This window comes from Carcharhinus amblyrhynchos, chromosome 3, assembly GCF_965287045.1.
Source record: "Carcharhinus amblyrhynchos chromosome 3, sCarAmb.v2.hapA, whole genome shotgun sequence".
NCBI lineage: Eukaryota > Metazoa > Chordata > Chondrichthyes > Carcharhiniformes > Carcharhinidae > Carcharhinus > Carcharhinus amblyrhynchos.
This window is the reverse complement of record NC_137326.1, coordinates 132727731-132749925: the sequence shown is the minus strand read 5'-3', so window position 1 is coordinate 132749925 and position 22195 is coordinate 132727731. Positions and strand designations below refer to the sequence as shown.

Genomic DNA, 22195 nt, shown 5'->3' with positions numbered 1-22195 from the left:
CATAAGATTCAACTGGTGGCAATGCCATGAAAAACAAATCTGAAACTTCCCATTTTCATGCTCATTCTGGACTTTTTTTTGATAAGATCACCCTCAAAGTGTTTTGTGTTGACTGGATCCAAACTGCTTTGTCCTGAAGTTGTGAAAAAGCAAATCAAATTTTTTTTTTGTTTTGGAATGGATTTTTGAATTATACAACAGAGTTTGAAAAATATGAAACAAGCCAATAGGAATGTAAAGCACATCCCTCCGGCCGGAATGAGCCAAAGCACCTGAAAAGGAGGCAACAAATTCCGAGCTGATTACTGGACTGTTGAGAAAACATCAGTAATCTGCCACCTCCTTAATAAACCGCAACTTTATTCAGTGCATGGTCATCACATTAACGTTACTACAGAGCAACTCGCAGTGGGGTCATCCCTATAGTTGACTTCATGGTTTAGTGTGTGTTTGATAAACGGTTCAACAGAAACAGTTCTCCTTCAAAGACACCTATTATTTACACAAAGAAATTCCAATACCAGTCCAATTGATTGCTGCTTCATTCATGAATAAAACCCTCGAATTCTGGATTTCCATCCAATGTTCTTGAAGGGAGGGCCGGGGGGGGGGGGAGAGGAGGAGGTGGGGCTTTTCCTTATTTGTCCAGTTAAAACAGAACAACCGCTCCCCAATTCATCTCTGGACAGCGGCGGCGATGATCTTGTCCAGGTCCAAGTGCCACATTGGGCAGGCCACTCCACCCGGGATTTTCTTGGCTGGATTACAATTATACAACCCCCTCCTGATCCCACCCCTGTCATGCCTCAATTGTCCTTTCAAAAGAGAATTCTCTCGCACAACTGTCTCCCGAGGCTTGACTCGGACGAGGAAGGCGATGCAAAGGCCTGGACACATCCTCTGTGAGGCCAGGAGAATGTCGATCCCCTGGGAATGATGAGGGAGAAATGCAGAGCCTTTCCTAACAGCACCTGCTCTCCCTCTCTCTCTCCCTTTCTCGCTCACTCGCTCTGTCTCTTAGACGTTTGTTTCCAATCCCAGCAGACGGCCCATACGTTGCATGTTCTTGCTGATAGTAGCTTGGCAAGTGATCACCTTGGCACACTCCATCGGAAACCAACCTATCTCAGCGTCTCGCAGACGCTCGCCCTCGTACCAGCCTGTAAAAGGTCAAGAGGTATTTTAGTGCCCAGTTTAGTGCCCATTTTCATAGCATCATTGAATCCCTACTGTGCAGAAAGAGCCATTCAGCCCATCGAGTCTGCTCTGACCACAGTCCCACCAGGCCCAGTTCCTGTAATCCCATATATTTATCTACTAGTCCCCCTGACACTAAGAAGCAATTTAGCATGGCCAATTAACCTAACCTGCTCACCTTTGAATTATGAGAGGAAACCAGAGTACCGGAGGAAACCCACGCAGACACAGAGAGGATGTGTCAATTCCACACAGACAGTGACCTGACACCAGGATTAGCACTGTGAGGATGCAGTGCTAACCACTGTGCAGCCCATGAAAGAATTTTAAAAAGGAAGATTGTAATGCTTTTTGAGTGAAGACACCTTTTTCTTCATGGTGCTTTTGATTTATTTGGCAATCACCTTAAACCTGTGTCTCCTGGTTCTGGATATTTCTGCCACTCTCCTGCTCTCTCACCACGACCCTCACTATTTCCCTGTGCACAGTGAAGGCAGCACGGTGACACAGTGGTTAGCACTGCTGCCTCGCAGCGCCACGGACCCAGGTTCAATTCCCAGCTTGGGTTACTGTCTGCGTGGATGTGCTGGTTAGATCTATTGGCCGTGCTAAAGTCTTCCTCTGTGTACCCGAACAGGTGCCAGAATGTGGCGACTAGGGGATTCTCACATTGCACTGTGAATGCAAGCCTGCTTGTGACACTAATAAATAAACTTAAACTGATCTATTTTGTGTTTCAGGGGACTTGAAAGATATAGGGATAGTCTGGAAGGTGTAGCTCAAATGTAACAGCCTTAAGAACATAAGAACATAAGAAATAGGAGCAGGAGTAGGCCATCTAGCCCTTCGAGCCTGCCCCGCCATTCAATAAGATCATGGCTGATCTGCCGTGGCTCAGTTCCACATTCCCGCCCTCTCCCCATAACCCTTAATCCCCTCTCTTATCAAAAACCCATCAACCGCCTTGATCTTGTTGAATTGCAAGGGCGGCACGGTGGCACAGTGGTTAGCACTGCTGCCTCACAGTGCCAGGGACCCGGGTTCAATTCCCGGCTTAGGTCATTGTCTATGTGGAATCTGCACATTCTCCCTGTGTCTGCGCGAGTTTCCTCCCACAGTGCGAAAGACGTGCTGGTTAGATGTGTTGGCCATGCTAAATTTTCCCTCCGAGTAGCCAAACAGGTGCCGGAGTGAGGTGACTAGGGGATTTTCACAGTAACTTCACTGCAGTGTTAATATAAGCCCAATTATGATATTAATAAATAAACTTTAAACATCAGATTTCCCCTGGCACATCCCTGTGGAATCTGATTTCATTCCTCTCTCAGGACATGCAGCCTCTGGGGACAAAAATAAACACTTCAATCTGTTCAGCAGACAGGCTATCGAAAACTCTTCTCGTCAACCACAGGCATCTAACCTAAACCAATCTCAAAAATATACATCATTCTCAGACACCATCCCAATGGAAGTTTACAATCAGGAAATAATTATTGCTGAATTACTGTGGCATAACGGTATAGCCTCTGTTCTTTATGTCATCAGCTAACTCCCTCTAATAATTATTCTGACAGTCAATGTTCAAATTTCAGAGCAGCTAACCGTAATTCGATGGTTAGTAAGTAATTGTGAGTTTGGAACTTTGTTGTCTGGCTTTGCCCTTTGATAACTAATAAGTAAGGGTTAATATGTATTACTGGGTAATTTGTGTATTGGGAGGGACAGAGACTCTAATCTGAACTAGTTGATGTAACAGTAGATCTCCCAGGTTTAAGCATTATTGGCACCCTGACACAGGCTGGGTGGTACACTGTAGGAGGTTCCTTGGCATGTGGTTAAGGTTTTAGAATCATACAGCGCAGAAGGAGGCCATTCGGTCCATCAAGTCTGCACCAACCACAATCCCACCCATGCCCTATCGCCATAATCCCATGCATTTACCCTAGCTAGTTCCCCTGACACTAAGGGGCAATTTAGCGTGGCCAATCCCCTTACCCGCACATCTTCGGATGAAAGATGGAAGTTTACGATTTTCTCTGGTGCCTTTGGTGAATATTCTTGCCAGTGTATTACCCTCAGATGCACTGGCCATGCTGAATTCTCCTTCAGTGTACCCGAGCAGGCATTGGAGTGTGGCGACTAGGGGATTTTTCACAGTAACTTCATTGCAGTGTTAATGTGAGCTTACTTTTGACATGACTCTAATTTACTATGTTAATAATGCTACAACAACATAAGAACTAGGAGCAGGAGTTGACCATCTAGCCCCTCAAGCCTGCTCCGCCATTCAATAAGATCATGGCTGATCTTTTTGCGGACTCAGCTCCACTTACCCGCCCGCTCACCATAACCCTTAATACCTTTACTGTTCAAAAATTTATCTATCCTTGCCTTAAAAACATTCAATGAGGTGGCCTCAACTGCTTCACTGGGTAGAGAATTCCACAGATTCACAACCCTTTGTGTGAAGAACTCCCTCCTCAACTCAGTCCCTAAATCTGCTTCCCCTTATTTTGAGGCCATGCCCCCTAGTTCCAGTTTCACCCACCAGTGGAAACAACTTCCCTGCTTCTACCTTATCTATTCCTTTCATAATCTTATCTGTTTCTATAAGATCTCCCCTCATTCTTCTGAATGCCAATGAGTATAGCCCCAGTCTACTCAGCCTCTCCTCATAAGCCAACCCTCTCAACTCCAGAATCAACCTAGTGAATCTCCTCTACACCCCCTCCAGTGCCTGTATATCCTTTCTCAAGTAAGGAGACCAAAACTGTACACAGTACTCCAGGTGTGGCCTCACCAGCACCTTATACAGCTGCAACATAACCTCACTTTGCCTTCTTAATTACCTGCTGCATCTGCAAACCAATTCCTTGATATTCCTGCACAAGGACACCCAGGTCCCTCTGCACAGCAGCATGCTGTAATAATTTACCATTTAAATAATAGTCCATTTTGCCGTTATTCCTACCAAAATGGATGACCTCACATTTACATATACCCGAACTGCACCCACCGCCACCATGGTCCTTGGTCATCGGCTGCATAGTTTAATCACTCTCCTAATCTGTACGCAGGGCATGTAGAATACTCACCATCCTCTACAGTCTGGTACAGCAGGACCACATCCGCTACCTGGAGGGACAGCTCATCAGGTTGTTTGGCTGGGTAGGTTCTGATGATTTCCACTTGCGTCAAGGCTGTCATGAAGAGAAAAACCATAGTTAGTTATGGCTTGGCCGGTGAACTGTTCAAACCCCTCGAATACTTGATGCGGTTCGAAGGGAACAGAATCTGGTCAACCGGGTTAGAGTTCAAAAGCAGAGAAGTTGCGTGAAACCTTTTGATTGGATTGTGTTGTTGGGCTGTGCGCAGTTCGGATCTCCTTTAACCAAGCAGGATATAGACACACCACGACATATTTTACAAGGATATTCTGGGGGTGGCACAGTGGTTAGCACTTGCCTCACAGCGCCAGGTTCGATTCCCGGCCTTGGGTCAGTGTCTGTGCGGAGTTTGCACATTCTCCCTGTGTCTGCGTGGGTTTCCTCCGGGTGCTCCAGTTTCCTCCCACTCTCCGCAAGACGTGCTGGTTAGGGTGCATTGACCATGTTAAATTCACCCTCAGTGTATCCGAACAGTCGCTGCAGTGTGGCGACTAGGGAATTTTCTCAGTAACTTCATTGCAGCGTTAACGTAAGTCTACTTGTGACATTAATAAATAAACTGTAAAACTTTAAACTTATTTAAACCGTGAAGATGGAGTAAGACTGTACAGAGTGGAACTCTTTGTCACAAAGAGAACACTGGGGACAGCCTTAAGATTTGGTAGGCTGGATATACGCAGGGATCAAAAACTATATGCCATAAACATAATAATAACCCCAAAGCCTTGTCTATCTACAAGGCATAAGTCAAGAGTCTGATGGAATACTCTGCACTTGCCTGGGTGGGTGCAGCTCCAACAACACTCAAAAGGTCCGACACCACCCAGGACAAAGGACAAAGAAAATTACAGCACAGGAACAGGCCCTTCGGCCCTCAAAGCCTGCACTGACCATGCTGCCCAACTGAACTAAAACCCCCCTATCCTTTCGGGGACCATATCCCTCTATTCCCATCCTATTCATGTACTTGTCCAGATGCACCTTAAAAGTCACTATTATATCTGCTTCCACTACCTCCCATGAGGAAGGACCGAGACTCCGAAAGCTTGTGCTGCCAAATAAACACGCTGGACTTTGACCTAGCGTTGTGAGACTTTCTTACTGTGCTTACCCCAGGCCAACGCTGGCATCTCCACATCACAATAGAGATAGCCAGCCGTTAAGAATTATACCTTGTCATGTATAAGTATTTTGAGTTGGTAGAAGTTATGCTAATTCTTTTTGTTATATTTTAACTGTTGTTAAATAAAATTTGTTTTAATAAAAGCTTCCTAGGGGGTCACTTGAATCATATCTGGAGCGAAACACTTTATGCTCAACCTAATGCCAAAAGCAATAAAAATTGGGTTTAGGTAACTTCATAATAAACCGTGGAATTTCTGATCTGCTTCCCCACAAATAGCGATATTTCAAAGGGGAGTAGGGGATTTATCCGCAGTGTCCAGGTCCACTTCCATCACTCAATCAACATCACAGTAAAAGCAGATGATCTCGTCATTGTTGCATTGTTACTGACATTCATTAAAGACGTCGACTGAATGTGGGTATTAATCTGTGATTCCGATACAAACAAGCAGAAGCAGCAAGTTACACCCCCCACCCCCAGAAAGGACTTTTATAACATTGGCCGTTAATAAATCCAATATGGAATTCAGAGGATACTTCCCTCCACACAGCAAGCCTGGAAATCTGGAATAAAAGCAGAAAACTCCTGGAGGTACTCAGCATCCAAGGAGACAGAAGCAGAGTTAATGGTTGGAATTTTAGCAGGGGTTTCAGGGGCTGATGTTGAACGGAGACGGGAGACCAGTGTCAGAACGGGAATCCGATGTCGGAACCGGAGTCCGATGTCGGAATGGGAATCTGATGTTGGAACGGGAATCTGATGTCAAAAAGTCGGAACGAGAGTCCGGAAGACCGATATCAACAACATGTCCTAGTCCCTCCATGCCAGCACTACAGCTAAAAAAGCCCACTGGCACCTCTGCTTTCTCAGAAGACTAAGGAAATTTGGCCATGCTAAATTCTCCGGGTCCCTGGCGTTGATTTTTGCTAGCCTTTTGCTTTGCTCTCCAGTACTGTGTGGGGTCAGGTAGTCCCTTGCTCACTAATCGATTGCACTCGGTTCTGGTGAAGGAATGTCACCCGTGCTTCGACAGTGCGTGGGGACTGGTAGCAACGCCGATGCCGTCTCCTAGCCTTGTGATGATGTGGAGAGGCCGGCGTTCGGCTGGGTGTAAACACAATAAGCAGCTTAACCCGGTGTCGTGAGGCTTCTTCGAGTCCTAGCCAAGTGGCCAGCTGGTGGCAGTACAGGAGCAGCAATCACTGGTTGCTTGGCTATGATCACCCTCCCCTCACCCTCTCCCCCCGCACCGCCCCCCCCCTCCCCTCCACCCCAACACTGCTGGCCGCACACTTACTTGTTCTGTCTGGGTGTTGTCTCTCAGCACTCTTCTGTCCCAAGGCCGTAAACCAGCGAGCACGGTCACTCCTGCACAAAAAAAAACCCGACAGAAACTAATGAGATTCCACTTTCCCCCAAGTGACCTTTCCAATGGCTGCATTCTGGAACCTTCTCCTGGGCCTTGAACCAAGCTGTACAATTCTTATGGCTAAATGAAGCTCATTTAACATCCCACATGATATTTAAACCGCAGTTTGACTTCCTCACAGAAAGTTGCGGATCCCCCAGTATTTACACCACGCGTAAGATCTGCCCTTTGCCTCAGTTCCTTTTGGATGGAATTGATGGGATTGCTTTATTATTCTCACATATATTGGGATGCAGTGAAAAATATCCGGCGGGATTCTCCGGCCTCCCAGCCGCGTGTTTCCTGCCAGCAGGAGGCGGTGTGTTGTTTGCTAGCAGCGGGATTCTCTGGTCATGGAATCACTACAGTACAGAAGGAGGCCATTCGGCCCATCGAGCCTGCATTGACAACAATCCCATCCTATCCCCCGTAACCCCACATTTTTGGGCCTACTAATCTCCCCAAAGCTAGGGTCAATTTCGCATGGCCAATCCACCTAATCCACACACTTTTGGACTATGGGAAGAAACCAGAGCACCCAGTGGAAACCCACGCAGACACGGAGAGAATGTGTAAACTTCTACATAGACAGTGCCCCAAGCCGGGAATCGAACCCGGGCCCCTGGGGAAGCAGTTCTAACAACTCTGCCACCGTGTCACTGCTGCCAATTGGAATTCCTGCTGATGTCACCCCACGCTGGTGGGACACCCTGAGATGGGGGTGTGCTGCTGGCGGGATCAGATAATCCCGCTGGCGTGAACAGCTGGAGAATTCTGGCCATTGCTCCTTGCGCGCTTTAGACCGACAAAGCATACTGTTCATAGAGTACGTAGGGCAGAAGGAAAGGAGAGAGCGCAGAATGTAGTGTTGCAGTTACCAATAGGATGAGGAGAAGGATTAGCTTAATGTGTGATAGGGCCAGTCAGAGATCTGATGGCGGTTGGGAGGAAGCTGTTTTTGAGTCGTTTGGTACATGTTTTCAGACTTTTGTATCTTTTTCAAGTGATTCTTTTCTCATTATCCTTTACATTCCTTCTCATAGAGTCATTGAGGTTTACAGAATGGAAACAGGCCCTTTGGCCCAACTTGTCCATTCCGTCCTTTTTTTAAAACCCCAATTGCCCGCATTTGGCCTTGCTCTCTGCTCCCAAATGTGTGCTTTCATGGGACGTGAGCATCTTTGGGAAGGTCAGTATTTGTTGCCTACTCCTAATTGCATTTGAACTTGATATAAATTTCGGGAAGAGTCACAAGTCAACCACGTTGCCGTGGCTCTGGAGATTTACGTAGGCCAGACCAGGAAAGGACGGCAGATTTCCTTCCCTGAAGGGCATTAGCGAACTGGAAGTTTTTGTTCTAAATATGACAATCGATGACCATTGTTATGGTCATCACCCGGGGTTCTCCCATCCTGCCGGCAGCTGGGATTCTCCAGTCCCATTGCAGTGTATGGAGAGCTGAGTGAGCGCCGAATTCTCCATTCTCGCTGGCAGCGGGGTGACCAGAGAATTCCGCCACGTTTTCCATTCCCAATTCCTTCGCTGGGTTTAAATTCCCTCAGCTGCCGTGGGAGAAACTGAACCCACGTCCCCAGAGAATAAGAACAGCAGATGCAGGAAAAACTCAGCAGATTTGGCACGTTTGTGGAGGGAGAAACAGGGTTAATGTTTCGAGTCCATTTGACTCTTCTTCAGAGAGTATTTTATTTTTATTCATAAGAACATAAGAAATAGGAGCAGGAGTAGGCCATCTAGCCCTTCGAGCCTGCCCCGCCATTCAATAAGATCATGGCTGATCTGTCGTGGCTCAGTTCCACATTCCCGCCCTCTCCCCATAACCCTTAATCCCCTCTCTTATCAAAAACCCATCAACCCGCGTCTTAAAAATATTGAGCGAGGCAGCCTCCACCACTTCAACGGGCAGAGAATTCCAGAGATTCACCACCCTTTGAGTGAAGAAGTTCCTCCTCAACTTCGTTCTAAACCGCACCCCCCCCCCTTTATCTTGAGGCTGTGCCCCCTAGTCCTACTGTCCTTTCTGAGCGGGAAGAGTCTCTCCACCTCTATCCTATCCATCCCATTCATCATCTTATACGTCTCAATGAGACCTGCCCTCATTCTTCTAAACTCTAACGAGTACAAGCCTAGTTTATTCAGCCTCTCCTCATAGCTCAACCCCCTCAACTCCGGTATCAGCCTAGTAAACCTCCTCTGCACTCCCTCCAAGGCCAAAATATCCTTGCGTAAGTGCGGTGACCAAAACTGCACACCCCAGAGAATGCAGTCTGGCTTCTGGAACAAATAAACCTGTTGGACTTTAACCTGGTGTTGTGAGACTTCTTACTCTGGAACACTAATCCAGAGATACTCGCACCAAAGCACTATCTCCCTATCACTCCTGTGGCTTCATAATGATGAGGTCACACCTGGAGTATTGTGTGCAGTTTTGGTGTCCTTATTTGAGGAAGGATGTTCTTGCTATAGAGGGAGTTCAGCGAAGGTTTACCAGGCTGATTCCTGGGATGGCAGCTCTGACACATGAGGGGAGACTAAGGGCCCGATTTGACCAACAATTTCCTCCCGTTTTTGGGTGTGAGATTGTAGTAAAGTTGGGTGTGAGGCCTTTATCGCGATCTGCACCCGAGTCCATGCAGATCACCACTTTACTGAGACCCGTGAATGGCAGGGGTCCGTTCTGTGCCCAAATCAGGCGCAATGATGAGTTGAATGCATTTGCGTGTATTTAATCATAGAATCATCGAACCCTACAGTGCAGAAAGAGGCCCTTCGGCCCATCGAGTCTGCACCGAACACAATCCCACCCAGGCCCTACCCCCATATCCCCATAGATTACACCCACTGATCCCTCTAACCTACACATCCCTGGACACTAAGGGGCAATTTCTTAGCACGGCCAATCAACCTAACCCCGCACATCTTTGGATTTAAATTGAATTCTATCAGCATTTCCCCCTTTACCACAGCGTTTACCAATCCGGAACCCCGCTTTTAGGGACCTGCGGAATAAAATTCCGAGCTGGGTGCTCCAGTCTCTGAAGAGTGAGTTCAGTGATTCCAACATCAGATCAGTGACGGGGGTGGGGGTGGAGGTGGGTCAGATCATTCTCTGGTTGGAGTGGGGGGAGGAGGGGACTGAGGTCACATCGTTGCCCGGTTGGGGGGTCGTAGGAGGAGGAGGCGGGTCAATGTCCTTCTGGAGGCGGGGGGGGGGGGGGGAGTGAGGCCAGACCATTCTCTGGGGGACGGCGGTGGGGGGGGGGGGTGGTGTGTGTGTGGGTGGGGAGGGTGGAGGTGAGGCAAGTTTGTTGTCATGTGGGGTGGGGGGGAGGGAGTGAGGCCAAATTGCTGTCTTGCAGCGGGGGGAGCGGGGGGGGTTGTCACATGGATCTCTGGTGGTGGTGGGGGGGGGCAGATGGATTTCTGGTGAGATCACAGGGGGGTCCGCTGCCACTCTTCAGGTGATTGGTGAGGGGCGGAGGGGACAAGGGTAGCGATCGGTCTGGGTAGTGGGGGTGGGGTGGATAAGGGGGGGGGGCAGTGATGTGTGTGTGTGTGTGTGTGTGTCCCTTATTCAACCCCCATACCCACACACATCACTGCCCCCCCCTTATCCACTCCCCCACTACCCAGACCGAGCGCCACCCATGCCCCCCTCTCCCTCACCTGCAGAGTGGGAGAAGACCCCCCCCCCCTCAGTGATCCATCTGCCCCCTCATCAGAGATCCTTTTTCTAACAGCGTACGCGCGGTTCAGAGCTCCGATCGTCCCAGCCGCGCTAAGGCCCGCCCACAGCACAAATCGGACTGGAGATGGCTGAGAGGGTATGGGGGGGGCGCCTGAAAGCCGATTTCCAAATGGGATCTGTACTACACCTAGAATCAGCACTTCGAATGAAAATGGTAAAATTGGATCCTCAGTCGGTTACATAAGAAATAGGAGCAGGAGTAGGCCGTCTAGCCCCTCGAGCCTGCCCCGCCATTCAATAAGATCATGGCTGATCTGTCGTGTCTCAGTTCCACATTCCCGCCCTCTCCCCATAACCCTTAATCCCCTCGCCAACAAAAACCTATCAACCCGCGTCTTAAATATATTTAGCGAGGCAGCCTCCACCACTTCAACGGGCAGAGAATTCCAGAGATTCACCACCCTTTGAGTGAAGAAGTTCCTCCTCAACTCCGTTCTAAACCGCCCCCCCCTTTATCTTGAGGCTGTGCCCTCTAGTCCTACTGTCCTTTCTGAGTGGGAAGAGCCTCTCCACCTCTATCCTATCCATCCCATTCATCATCTTATATGTCTCAATGAGATCTCCCCTCATTCTTCGAAACTCTAACGAGTACAAGCCTAGTTTATTCAGCCTCATAGTTCAACCCCCTCAACTCCGGTATCAGCCTAGTAAACCTCCTCTACACTCCCTCCAAGGCCAAAATATCCTTGCGTAAGTGCGGCAACCAAAACTGCACACAGTACTCCAGCTGCGGCCTCACCAATGCCCTATACAGCTGCAGCAAGACCTCCCTACTTTTATATTCAATCCCCCTCGCTATGAAGGCCAGCATCCCATTCGCCTTCCTGACCACCTGCTGCACCTGTAGGCCGGGTTTTTGCGACTCATGCACAAGGACCCCGAGGCCCCTCTGCACCATTGCCTGCTGCAGTTTTTCGCCTTGTAAGTAATAATCCTTCCTACCATTCTTCCTACCAAAGTGGACAACTTCACACTTGCCAACATTAAATTCCATTTGCCAGTTCCTGGCCCATTCGCCCAGCCTATCTAGATCCTTCTGCAGACTTTCCACGCCCTCCGCACAATTTGCCGTTCCACCAATCTTGGTGTCATCTGCAAATTTCGACACCATACACTCGGTTCCCTCCTCCAGATCATCTATATAAATGATAAATAGCTGAGAATAGTTAGAATTATATTCATTGGGGTTTCGAAGAGTGTGAGGAGATCTCATAGAAACTCAAAAAATCCTAACAGGATTAAGAACAGTAAGAAGTCTCACAACACCAGGTTAAAGTCCAACAGGTTTATCTGGTAGCATGAGCTTTTGGAGCATTGCCCCTTCAGCAGGTGAGTGAAGAGTTTAGTTCACAAACAGGGCATATATAGACACAAACTCAATTACAAGATAATGGTTGGAGTGCGAGTCTTAACAGGTAATCAGGTCTTTACAGGTGCAGACAACAGGAGGTATGGTACATCGGCGAGACCATGCGGATGCTATGACAATGAATGAATGAACACCACTCAACAATCACCAGGCAGGAGCGTTCCCTTCTTGTTGGGGAACACTTCAGCAGTCAAGAGCATTCAGTCTCTGATCTTCTGATAAGCGTTCTCCAAGGCAACCTTCACAACACACGACAGCGCAGAATCACCGAGCAGAAACTGACAGCCAAGTTCCGCATACATGAGGACGGCCTCAACCGGGATCTTAGGTTCATATCACACTATCTGTAACCACCACAACTTGCCTGGGCTTGCAAAATCTCAGTAACTATCCTGGCTTGAGACAATTCACACCTCTTTAACCTGTGCTTAACCCTCTCTCCATTCGCATTGTCTGTATCTTAAAGACTTGATTACTTGTTAAGACTCCCATTCCAACCATTATCTTGTAATTGAGTCTGTGTCTCTACATGCCCTGTTTGTGAACCCAACCCTTCACCCACCTGATGAAGGGGCAAAGCTCCGAAAACTTGTTTTTATTCCAATCCAATCAAGTCCAATTCAGAGTCTCAACAAGTTGGGACATTCCCGATCCAAGCTGACAAGACAGGGCTCTCACCTCCTGTCTTGGGTTTGATCTACATGATCCAAGCTGATTGGAGTAGGTGTAGCTCCTCCTCCAAGGCTTGATCTTATTTGCATCTTAGCCAAAAGGCCGAGATGTCGCTTTAAAAAATTGCTTCAAATGAAGCTGAAATGGAACCTAATGACTTCAACCAAGCACAGCATGTCGATACTGCACTTGATCTTGGCCAAAAGGCCGGCTTGTGCTACCAAATAAACCTGTTGGACTTTAAGCTGGTGTTGTGAGACTTCTTACTGTACCCACCCCAGTCCAACGCCGGCAACTCCACATCAGGATTAGACAGGGTAGATTCAGAAAGAATGTTCTCAATGATGGAAGACTCCAGAGCTAGGGGACATCGAGGATAAGGAGTAAATCCTTTAGGAAAGAGGTGAAGAGAAATTTCTTCACCCAGATGGTGGTGAATCTGTGGAACCACAGAAAGTAGTTGTGTGATTTCAAGAAGAAATTCGATATAGCTTTTGGGGCTAAAGGAAGCAAGGGGTATGGGGGGAAGGTGGGATCAGGATATTTATAAGACCCTTGTCAGACCCCACTTGGAGTACTGTGCGCAGTTCTGGTCGCCTCACTACAGGAAGGATGTGGAAGCCATTGAGAGGGTGCAGAGGAGATTTACAAGGATGTTGCCTGGATTGGGAGGCATGCCTTATGAAAATAGGTTGAGGGAGCTCGGTCTCTTCTCCCTGGAGAGACGAAGGTTGAGAAGTGACCTGATGGAGGTTTATAAAATGTTGAGAGGTATAGATAGGGTGGATTCTCGGAGGTTATTTCCCAGGGCTGAAATGGTCGCTACTAGAGGACACAGGTTTAAGGTGCTGGGGAGCAAGTACAGAGGAGATGTCAGGGGTAAGTTTTTCACTCAGAGGGTGGTGAGTGAGTGGAATCGGCTGCCGTCGGTGGTGGTAGGGGCGAACTTGCTGGGGTCTTATAAGAGACTTCTGGATGAGTACATGGGAATTAATGGGATTGGGAGTTATAGATAGGCCTGGTATGCATGGATATGATTGGTGCAACTTGTGGGCCGAAGGGCCTGTTTGTGCTGTAGTGTTCTATGTTCTATTGAATTTGATGATCAGCCATGATCAAAATGAATGACGGTGCAGGCCTGATGGACCGAATAGCCTCCTTCAGCAGTGTAATGAAATGCTGGGCCCCTACAGTGTGTGGGCACTTTATGGGAAGACTGGTTACATATCAGACAGACAAATGTGGGAACAGCAGCGTGGTTAGCTCATTGCCCAAGGTCTGGGCTGCAATATACAATCATTAACACAAAAACAAACAGATAGGCGCAGGCACTTTCTTGACAGTGTCTCCACCACTGCCTCGCACCAGGCAACAGGAAAAGCTAATTCAGGGTGATTTGATCAGAAATGCACTGAGAGGGGATTGAATGTTCAGTGCTCAACAACATAAGAGCTGATTGTCATGCCCAGGGATTGTGCTCAGATCGCTGAATGAATGATTTGAGCTCCCCTGTTATGTCTGGGCTCTAAGCCATCTTTTTCATTTACTGATTTCTATAGCAGACTCCCCCTGCTGTGGGACTGAGTGAACAATCTGTCACGCTATGTATCAAAAGGAAAGTGCTTGGTACTTGGAGCTCACTGGGGAGCTTCAGGCTGCTGTAGCACCTTGACTCCTCTCTCTGTTAATGAATTACTAACAGCACTGTCACATCGATGCATTATAAAATAGTTAGCACTACTCCCTCACAGAGCCAGGGACCCAGCTTTGATTCCGGTCTTGGGTATTCCAGTCTGTGAGAAGTTTGCATGTTCTTCCCAAGTTTATAAATCGGTTGGACTTAAACCTGGTGTCGTCAGACTTCTTACTGTGTTTGCCCCAGTCCACTGCCGGCATCTCCACATCATGACTTCCCAAGTTGGCCATGGCACCTAACCTGCACAGCTTTGGACTGTGGGAGGAAACCCAGAGCACCCAGAGGAAACCCACACAGACATGGGGAGAATGTGCAAACTCCACACAGTTAGTCACCCGAGGCTGGCATCGAACCCGTGTCCTTGGCGCTGTGAGGCAGGCGTGCTAACCACTGCCACCTATTCTCCCCTGGGTGGTGGGTGAATTCCCCTTGCCCATCTATGAAACATGGAGTATTTGACGTCTCCCTGAGTGTTCAGATGGTATGCGGATTTCACATCTCACTGAGAAGACAGCACTTCCAACGGTGCAGTGCTCCTTCAGTACCACACTGGATTGTGAGGTTAGCTTCCACACACAAGTCTGGGGTTTGATATTACAATTCTCTGATTCACAGGTCAGAGTGCTAGCCATTGTGCCAAGAATTGAACTATCATAAGAACATTAAAACATAAGAAATAGGAGCAGGAGTAGGCCATCTAGCCCTTCAAGCCTGCCCCGCCATTCAATAAGATCATGGCTGATCTAATAGTGGTTCATTCCACTTACCCGCTTTCTCCCCATAACCCTTAATCCCCTTATTGATCAGAAATCTATCTACCTGTGAGTTAAGCATATTTAATGAGGTAGCCTTCACTGCTTCAATGGGCAGCGAATTCCAAAGATTCACTACCCTCTGAGAGAAGAAGTTCCTCCTCAACTCTGTTCTAAATTGACTCCCCCTTATTATGAGGCTATGCCCTCTAGTTCTTGTTTAATTTCTACGTGGAAATAATCTCTCTGCCTCTATGCTGTCTAGCCCCTTCATTATCTTATATGTCTCTATAAGATCATGCAAAATTAATAATTCAATGTCCTTTATCACTGGCTCTGTTGGGGTTGGGACAGAAACTGGAACTAAAGCCAATGTCAACAGGGCAGTAATTATCATGTAGAGTTAGGACACAGGCCCCGCATTCAGGGAAAATGTTTTGGGCTACACCCTCTCATTGGTTCTCACCCTCTGATTGAGTTGTTTCGCTCAGTTGTCTGGACGGGCTGGTTAGTGATGCAGAGAGCGTGGGTTCAATTCCTATACTGGCTGAAGTCAATCAACCTTCTCAACTTTACCTCTCACCTGAGATGTGGTGACCCTCAGGTTAAATCATCATCAGGTTAGCTCTCTCCACCACCCCTCAAAGGGACTATGGTCATCTGGAACTATGGCGACTTTACTTTCTACATCACACCTAGACCAGACCCAGAGTGTTGTGTGCAGTTTTGGTATCCTTTTCTGAGGAAGGATGTTCTTGCTGTAGAGGGAGTGCAGTGAAAGTTTACCAGGCTGATTCAGAGGATGGCAGGACAGATGTATAAGAAATAATGACTAGGTTAGGATTGTTTCCCCTGGACTTAAGACGAATGGGGGGGGGGTGGGAAGGGATCTTAATGAGACTTATAAAATTCTAATAGGACTAGACAGGGTAGATGCAGGGAGGATGTTCCCGATGGTGGGGGAGTCCAGAACCAGGGGTCACAGTCTGAGGATTTGGGATAGACCATTTAGGATGGAGATGAGGAGACATTTCTTCACCCAAAGAGTGGTGAGCCTATGGAATTCATTACCACAAGAGTTAGTTGATGCCAGAATGTTGAATGTATTCAAGAGGTGACTGGATATAGCACTTGGGATGAATGAGGTCAAAGGTTATGGGGAGAAAGCAGAATGAGGCTATTGAGTTGGGACAATCAATCATGATCGTAACGAATGGTGGAGCAGGTTCGAAGAGCCAAATGGCCTCCACCTACTCTGATCTTCTATATTTCTATCATCCACATTATCAGTTATGGAGTAAGAAGGATTTTGACTGTATCAGTGGGGAAAAACTTTCTAATGGAAGGAGGGTAGGCAGGCAGGAGACACTGATTTCAGGGAATTGGCAGGTGATGCGCGGGTTAGGTCAATGGGCCAAATGGCCTCCTTCTGCACTGTAAGAATTCTATGATTCTGTTCTAACCTATGAAATGTTTAAGTTTAAGTTCATTTATTAGCCGTACACTAACACTGCAATTAAGTTACTGTGAAAATCCCTTAGTTGCCACATTCTGGCACCTGTTTGGGTAAACTGAGGGAGAATTTAGTACAGCCAAAGCAACTAACCAGCACGTCTTTCAGACTGTGGGAGAAAACCAGAGCACCCAGAGGAAACCCATGCAGACACGGGGAGAGTGTGTGAAATGCACACAGACAGTGACCCAAGCCAGGAATCGGACCCAGGTCTGCGGCGCTGTGAGTCATGATGTGGAGATGCCGGCGTTGGACTGGGGTAAACACAGTAAAATGTCTCACAACAGCAGGTTAAAGTCCAACAGGTTTATTCGGTAGTAAACCCCACTAGCTTTCGGAACGCTGTTCCTTCGTCAGGTGAGTGGGGAGAGAGTGCTGTGAGTCAGCAGTGCTAACCACTATGCCACTGCGCTGTTCGCAAAGTGCTGAGAAGAATGTTTAAATCCTGAAAGGATGGTGGCAGAGATTCAATAGAAGCTTCCAAAATGAAGCTGGATAAATACTCAGTTGAAAGAACACTTGTGGGGCTCCGGGAAACAAACAGGGACCAGGACTGACTGGCTAGCCCTCCAAAACAGCCAGCAGAGATATACTGGGCTGAATGGCCTCTTTCTGTGCTGTATCACTCCGTGATCATACGTGGAGGATCTGGCTGTGAATGTCTGGGCCAAACCCTGAACTGGATGCTGAATGTAAATCGCAGAGAGGCATCCAGAACCCTCCGTGCTGGTACGAACTAAGAGCTTGCCTGACCTCCTTAAAAAGCAGCAATCATTCCACATCGGGTCACATCTGTGTTTGCACAATTTAACCGCCCTTGGAGACTACTCCATTTCAACAGTCTGAAACCCAGAAATGTGCATGAGAGTTTAATTAGCTCTCAAATCGGAAGGAAAATGCACACGAGGGCGGGACAGAAAAGAGACAGGTCCGAGCAAGTCATTAAGGTCATGAAAACTTTAAAAAATATCACTGGGGTGGCACGGTGGTTAGTGCTGCTGCCTCACAGCACCAGGAACCCGCGTTCCGATTCCTGGCTTGGGTCACTGCCTGTGTGGAGTTTGCACATTCTCCCCATGTCTGCGTGGGTTTCCTCTGGTTGCTCCGGTTTCCTCCCACATTTCAAAGCTATGCGGGTTGGGTGGATTGGCCATGCTAATTTGCCTGTTAGTGTCAGGGATACTAACTAGGGTAAATGTACGGGGTTATGGAGATAGGGCCTGGGTGGGATTGCAGTCGGTGCAGACTCGATGGGCTGAATGGGCTCCTTGGGCACTGTAGGGATTTGGTGGAAACATTCAGTAGGCTGGACGTAGAGAAGATGCTTTCATTACCAGATGGAGACCAAAACCAGGGCTCATAAATATTAAGATAATCAAGAAACCCCACAGAGGATTCAGGGCGTGGTTATGATTTAGGATTTGCTACCTCATGAAGTGTTTGAGGCAGACAGCAGTATATCATTTAATGGGAAGTTAGATATGCAGATTGGGGAGAAAGGAATTAGAAGATATGAAGAGGAGCAGGATGGGAAGAGGTATCTATAGAGCACGGATATTGACGTAGGACAAGATGGGCCAAATGGCTGTAGATCTGATGGTTTATGAAGAGAGATTGGGCAACTTGGGCTTATCGCTCTAGAGTTTAGAAGAACGAAGGGAGGTCTAATTGAGGTCGATAAGATGAGGAATGGGATTGACAGGAGACAGGATGTTTCCTCTTGCAGACCAATCTAAAGACCGTAGATTTAGGATGAGAAATAGCAGATTTAAAACGAAGATCAGGAGAAATTAATTCTCTCAAAGAGAGGTGAACCTGTGGAAGTCACTACCCTAGAGTGCGATGGATACTGGGACATTGAGTAAATTTAAGGAGGAGATTTTTAACTAGTAATAGGTTGAAGGGTTATGGAGAACGGACAGGAAAGTGGAAATGAGGCTGAGATGTGATCAGCCATGAATGTATTGAATGATGGAGCAGGCTCGAGGGGCTGAATGGCCTACTCCTGCTCCTGGTTCTGATGTGAATTTGCTTTGACTGTGATGGGATAGAAATATCTCTTTGGAGCCTGAGTGGTGAGATTTGTCACAAAACTGACAGGAATTGGCTAATAACTTGATCATTGCTCCATTGAGCCCCAGTCAACAAGAGCGCTTCAAGGTCCTCGCGAACTAAGTAGAGTGTAGCTCTATTGGTTGCACAGATCCCAGCAGCTACCACCAATAAAGCTGACACGTTGTTAGCAGAAAAATTACTTTGCCAAAGTAGCTACCAACAACAGCTCTTCCTGGGATTGCCAAAGCACTGCTCATTAATAACTCCGCACCCCTCCGCCATGTGTTCCAGCCTCCCCATCTCAATCTGCACTAAGTTTTCGAGTTGATTTGGTTTGATTTAGTATTGTCACGTGTATTAACACACAGTGAAAAGTATTGTTTCTTGCGTGCTATACAGACAAATCATACCATTCATAGAGAAGGAAATGAGAGATTGCAGGGTGTAGTGTTACATCATAGCTAGGGTGTAGAGAAAGACCAACTTAATGCAAGGTAAATCCATTCAAATGTCCGACAGCAGCAGGGAAGTAGCTGTTCTTGAGTCAGTCAGTACATGACCTCAGACTTTTGTATCTTTTTCCCAACGAAAGAAGGTAAAAGAGAGAATGTCTGGGGTGCATGGGATCCTTGATTATGCTGGCTGCTTTTCCAAGGTAGCGGGAAGTGTAGAACAGAGTCAATGGATGGGAAGCTGGTTTGCGTCATGGATTGGGCTACATTCACAGCCCTTTGTAATTCCTTACGGTCTTGGGCAGAGCAGGAGCCCATACCGAGCTGTGATACAACCAGAAAGAATGCTTTCTGTGGTGCATCTGTAAAAGTTGATGACCTGTGGGTGTTCATTCCCAAGCAAACCCACAGGGTTGAGCAGGTATCAGCGCCACCATATGTTTCAGCAGGGCTCCCTAACTCAGAAGCGAGTGATGCCCAAGGTGCCATGTCTGGAAGCTGACTATAGCTGGCAGGGTTGTGTAGACTGGGCGATGCAGAATCCCAGGTGAGACTCATGAGTCATACAGCAACAAGTCTGATGTAAAAGCGTGCTACTGAAACCCAGGACAAACTGGGAACAAATTATTTGTTTGCACCTGGTATTCCAGACACAAAACAGGGTCGGCATGTGCCATTTCAGGCTGTGAGGTATTTGGCCAAGGTGGGTCACTGGTGTGGCTATCAGTGTATTGTCTTTAGCTGTTTTTAGGCCTCCCTGGCAGCCACTGGAAAGCGCGGCAGGGAGAATCCTGCACCAGATTTGGGCCTTCTCTACAATATCCATCAGAAACTACGCAGCGAACGTGTGGGCACAGAGTCTTTTGTTAAGAAGTCTAGCTACTCAGAGATCTAACCTTAAAGGGATTGCCAGAGACCAAAGTAACAGGGAAGTAAATGTAGTGGCACAGTGGTTAGCACTGCTGCCTCACAATGCCAGGGACCCAGGTTTGATTCCCGACCTTGGGTCACAGTCTGTGTGGAGTTTGTATGTTCTCCCCATGTCTGTATGGATTTCCTCTGAAGTTTCCTCCCACTTTCCAAAGATGTGCGGGTTAGATTGATTGGCCACATTAAATTGCCCCTTAGTGTCAGGGGGATTAGCTGGGACAAATAAATGGGGTAATGGGTGGGATTGTGGTTGGTGCAGACTCGATGGGCCAAATGGCCTCCTTCTGTACTGTATGATTCTATTCTATAACTTACAGTCAGCAATGGAAGCTGGAAAGGAGGGTGTGTGAGCCTGTTGCACTGGCACGCTGCCTCTAAATATGAGGCACTCCCTGACAACCTGCCGCACACCCTGATCATCGAAATGTGGCCTGAGGATCAATTTGTGGAGGGTCCTCGGTCTTATCTCTTCAGATGCCACCCAAATTTGACCCTACTGGTTAATACTTGGAGAGCCGATACCAGAGAACCATCAGCTGCCATTAGACTAACGATTTGTTAATGAGGGAGCTTCGAGTTCATAGAATGCTACAGTGCAGACGGAGGCCATTCGGCCATCGAGTCTGTACCAAACACAAAGCCATCCAGGCCCTATCACCATAACTCTATGCATTTTACCTAGCTAGTCCCCCTGATACTAAGAGGCAATGTAACATGGCCAATCCACCTAATCCGCACATCTTTGGACTGTGGGAAGAAACCGGAGTAGAACCATAGAAAACCATAGAAAATTACAGCTCACAAACAGGCCTTTTGCCCCTTCTTGTCTGTGCCAAACCATTTTTTGCCTAGTCCCACTGACCTGCACTTGAATCACATCCCTCCACACCCCTCTCATCTATGAACCTGTCCAAGTTTTTCTTAAATGTTAAAAGTGACCCCGCATTTACCACTTTATCCGGCAGCTCATTCCACACTCCCACCACTCTCTGCGTGAAGAAGCCCCCCCCAATATTCCCTTTAAACTTTTCTCCTTTCACCCTTAACCCATGCCCTCTGGTTTTTTTTCTCCCCTAGCCTCAGTGGAGAAAGCCTGCTTGCATTCACTCTATCTATACCCATCAAAATCTTGTACACCTCTATCAAATCTCCCCTCATCCTTCTAATAGAACCATTACCCGGAGGAAACCCAGGCAAACACAGGGAGAACGTGTAGACTCAGCACAGACAGTGATCTGAGGTCGGGAATCGAACCCGGGTCCCTGGCGCTGTGAGGCAGCAGTGCTAACCACTGGGTTCCTTGTGTCCTAAGTCGAGGGAAGTCCTAATCTCCGGTTCGGTGGCATCAAAAGCCAGTTGCAGACAGATTGCAACATGCGCTGCACGCTATTAATAATAAAAACTCAGAAAATTGTTCTGCGCGCTCTTTAACAAGGTTGTTTTAAAAGAGGGGAATTCATGCAAACAAAAATTCATTACTAATATCGGCAAGATTCAACTTCACCCCCAAGGGCACAGCCTGAATTCATCCCTTCATTGCCTCGTAAATGAACCGTTTCATCCAGAGATTAAAAATGAAGGGTTTTCTCTTGTGTCTCAATGAGTGTCCTGTCTTCCAGCGAGGAATAATTAAACAGGATGTCTCCGTTACGTGGCGTGGTGTCAAACTGCTGGATATTGTGGCCTGGTGTTGACGACCCCTCTCCAAGCCAGCTGCCCTCAGGAAATTGGGAGCATCCACAACTAAACGTTCATTTCCTCTGCAGATGAAATGATAAGACTCTGAGCTGTTGTGGGAGCTGAATACTGGAGTACTGTTCTGCTGGGAGGTTCTCACTGAGTGACTTGTCCAAGGCAGTGACCCATCCTAAGTCGTCGAAAGATGACTCAAATCCTTTGTACCCACATTCACGGGAATACCAATTGGAACCAAAGGCTTCTTCTGTCCTTTGCTGGGGAGGGGCCTTGCGGCTCCAACTAATGGGGTGGTTGAGTGAGGTACCTACCACAGCCAGCCAGCCCAATGACTGGGTGACAGGATTGGTGGCCATCACTAGCCGGGGGCCGTGCTCACACAGGGTGACTGAGCCCA

The 22195-nt window shown here is 47.7% G+C and overlaps 1 protein-coding gene across 1 annotated transcript in view; it reads right to left on the bottom strand.

The window, feature by feature from the left end:
* Positions 1-340: 340 nt before the first annotated feature.
* LOC145341136 (rho guanine nucleotide exchange factor 26-like) overlaps positions 341-22195 on the bottom strand; it is a 188639-nt gene continuing 166784 nt past the window's right edge. The window contains exons 13-15 of the mRNA XM_080186023.1: positions 6788-6858; positions 4293-4397; positions 341-1160 (exon numbers count right to left, since the gene is read on the bottom strand). Coding sequence (XP_080042149.1) covers positions 1018-1160; positions 4293-4397; positions 6788-6858 — 319 coding nt within the window. The 3' untranslated portion in view covers positions 341-1017. The remainder of the gene's footprint in view (positions 1161-4292; positions 4398-6787; positions 6859-22195) is intronic.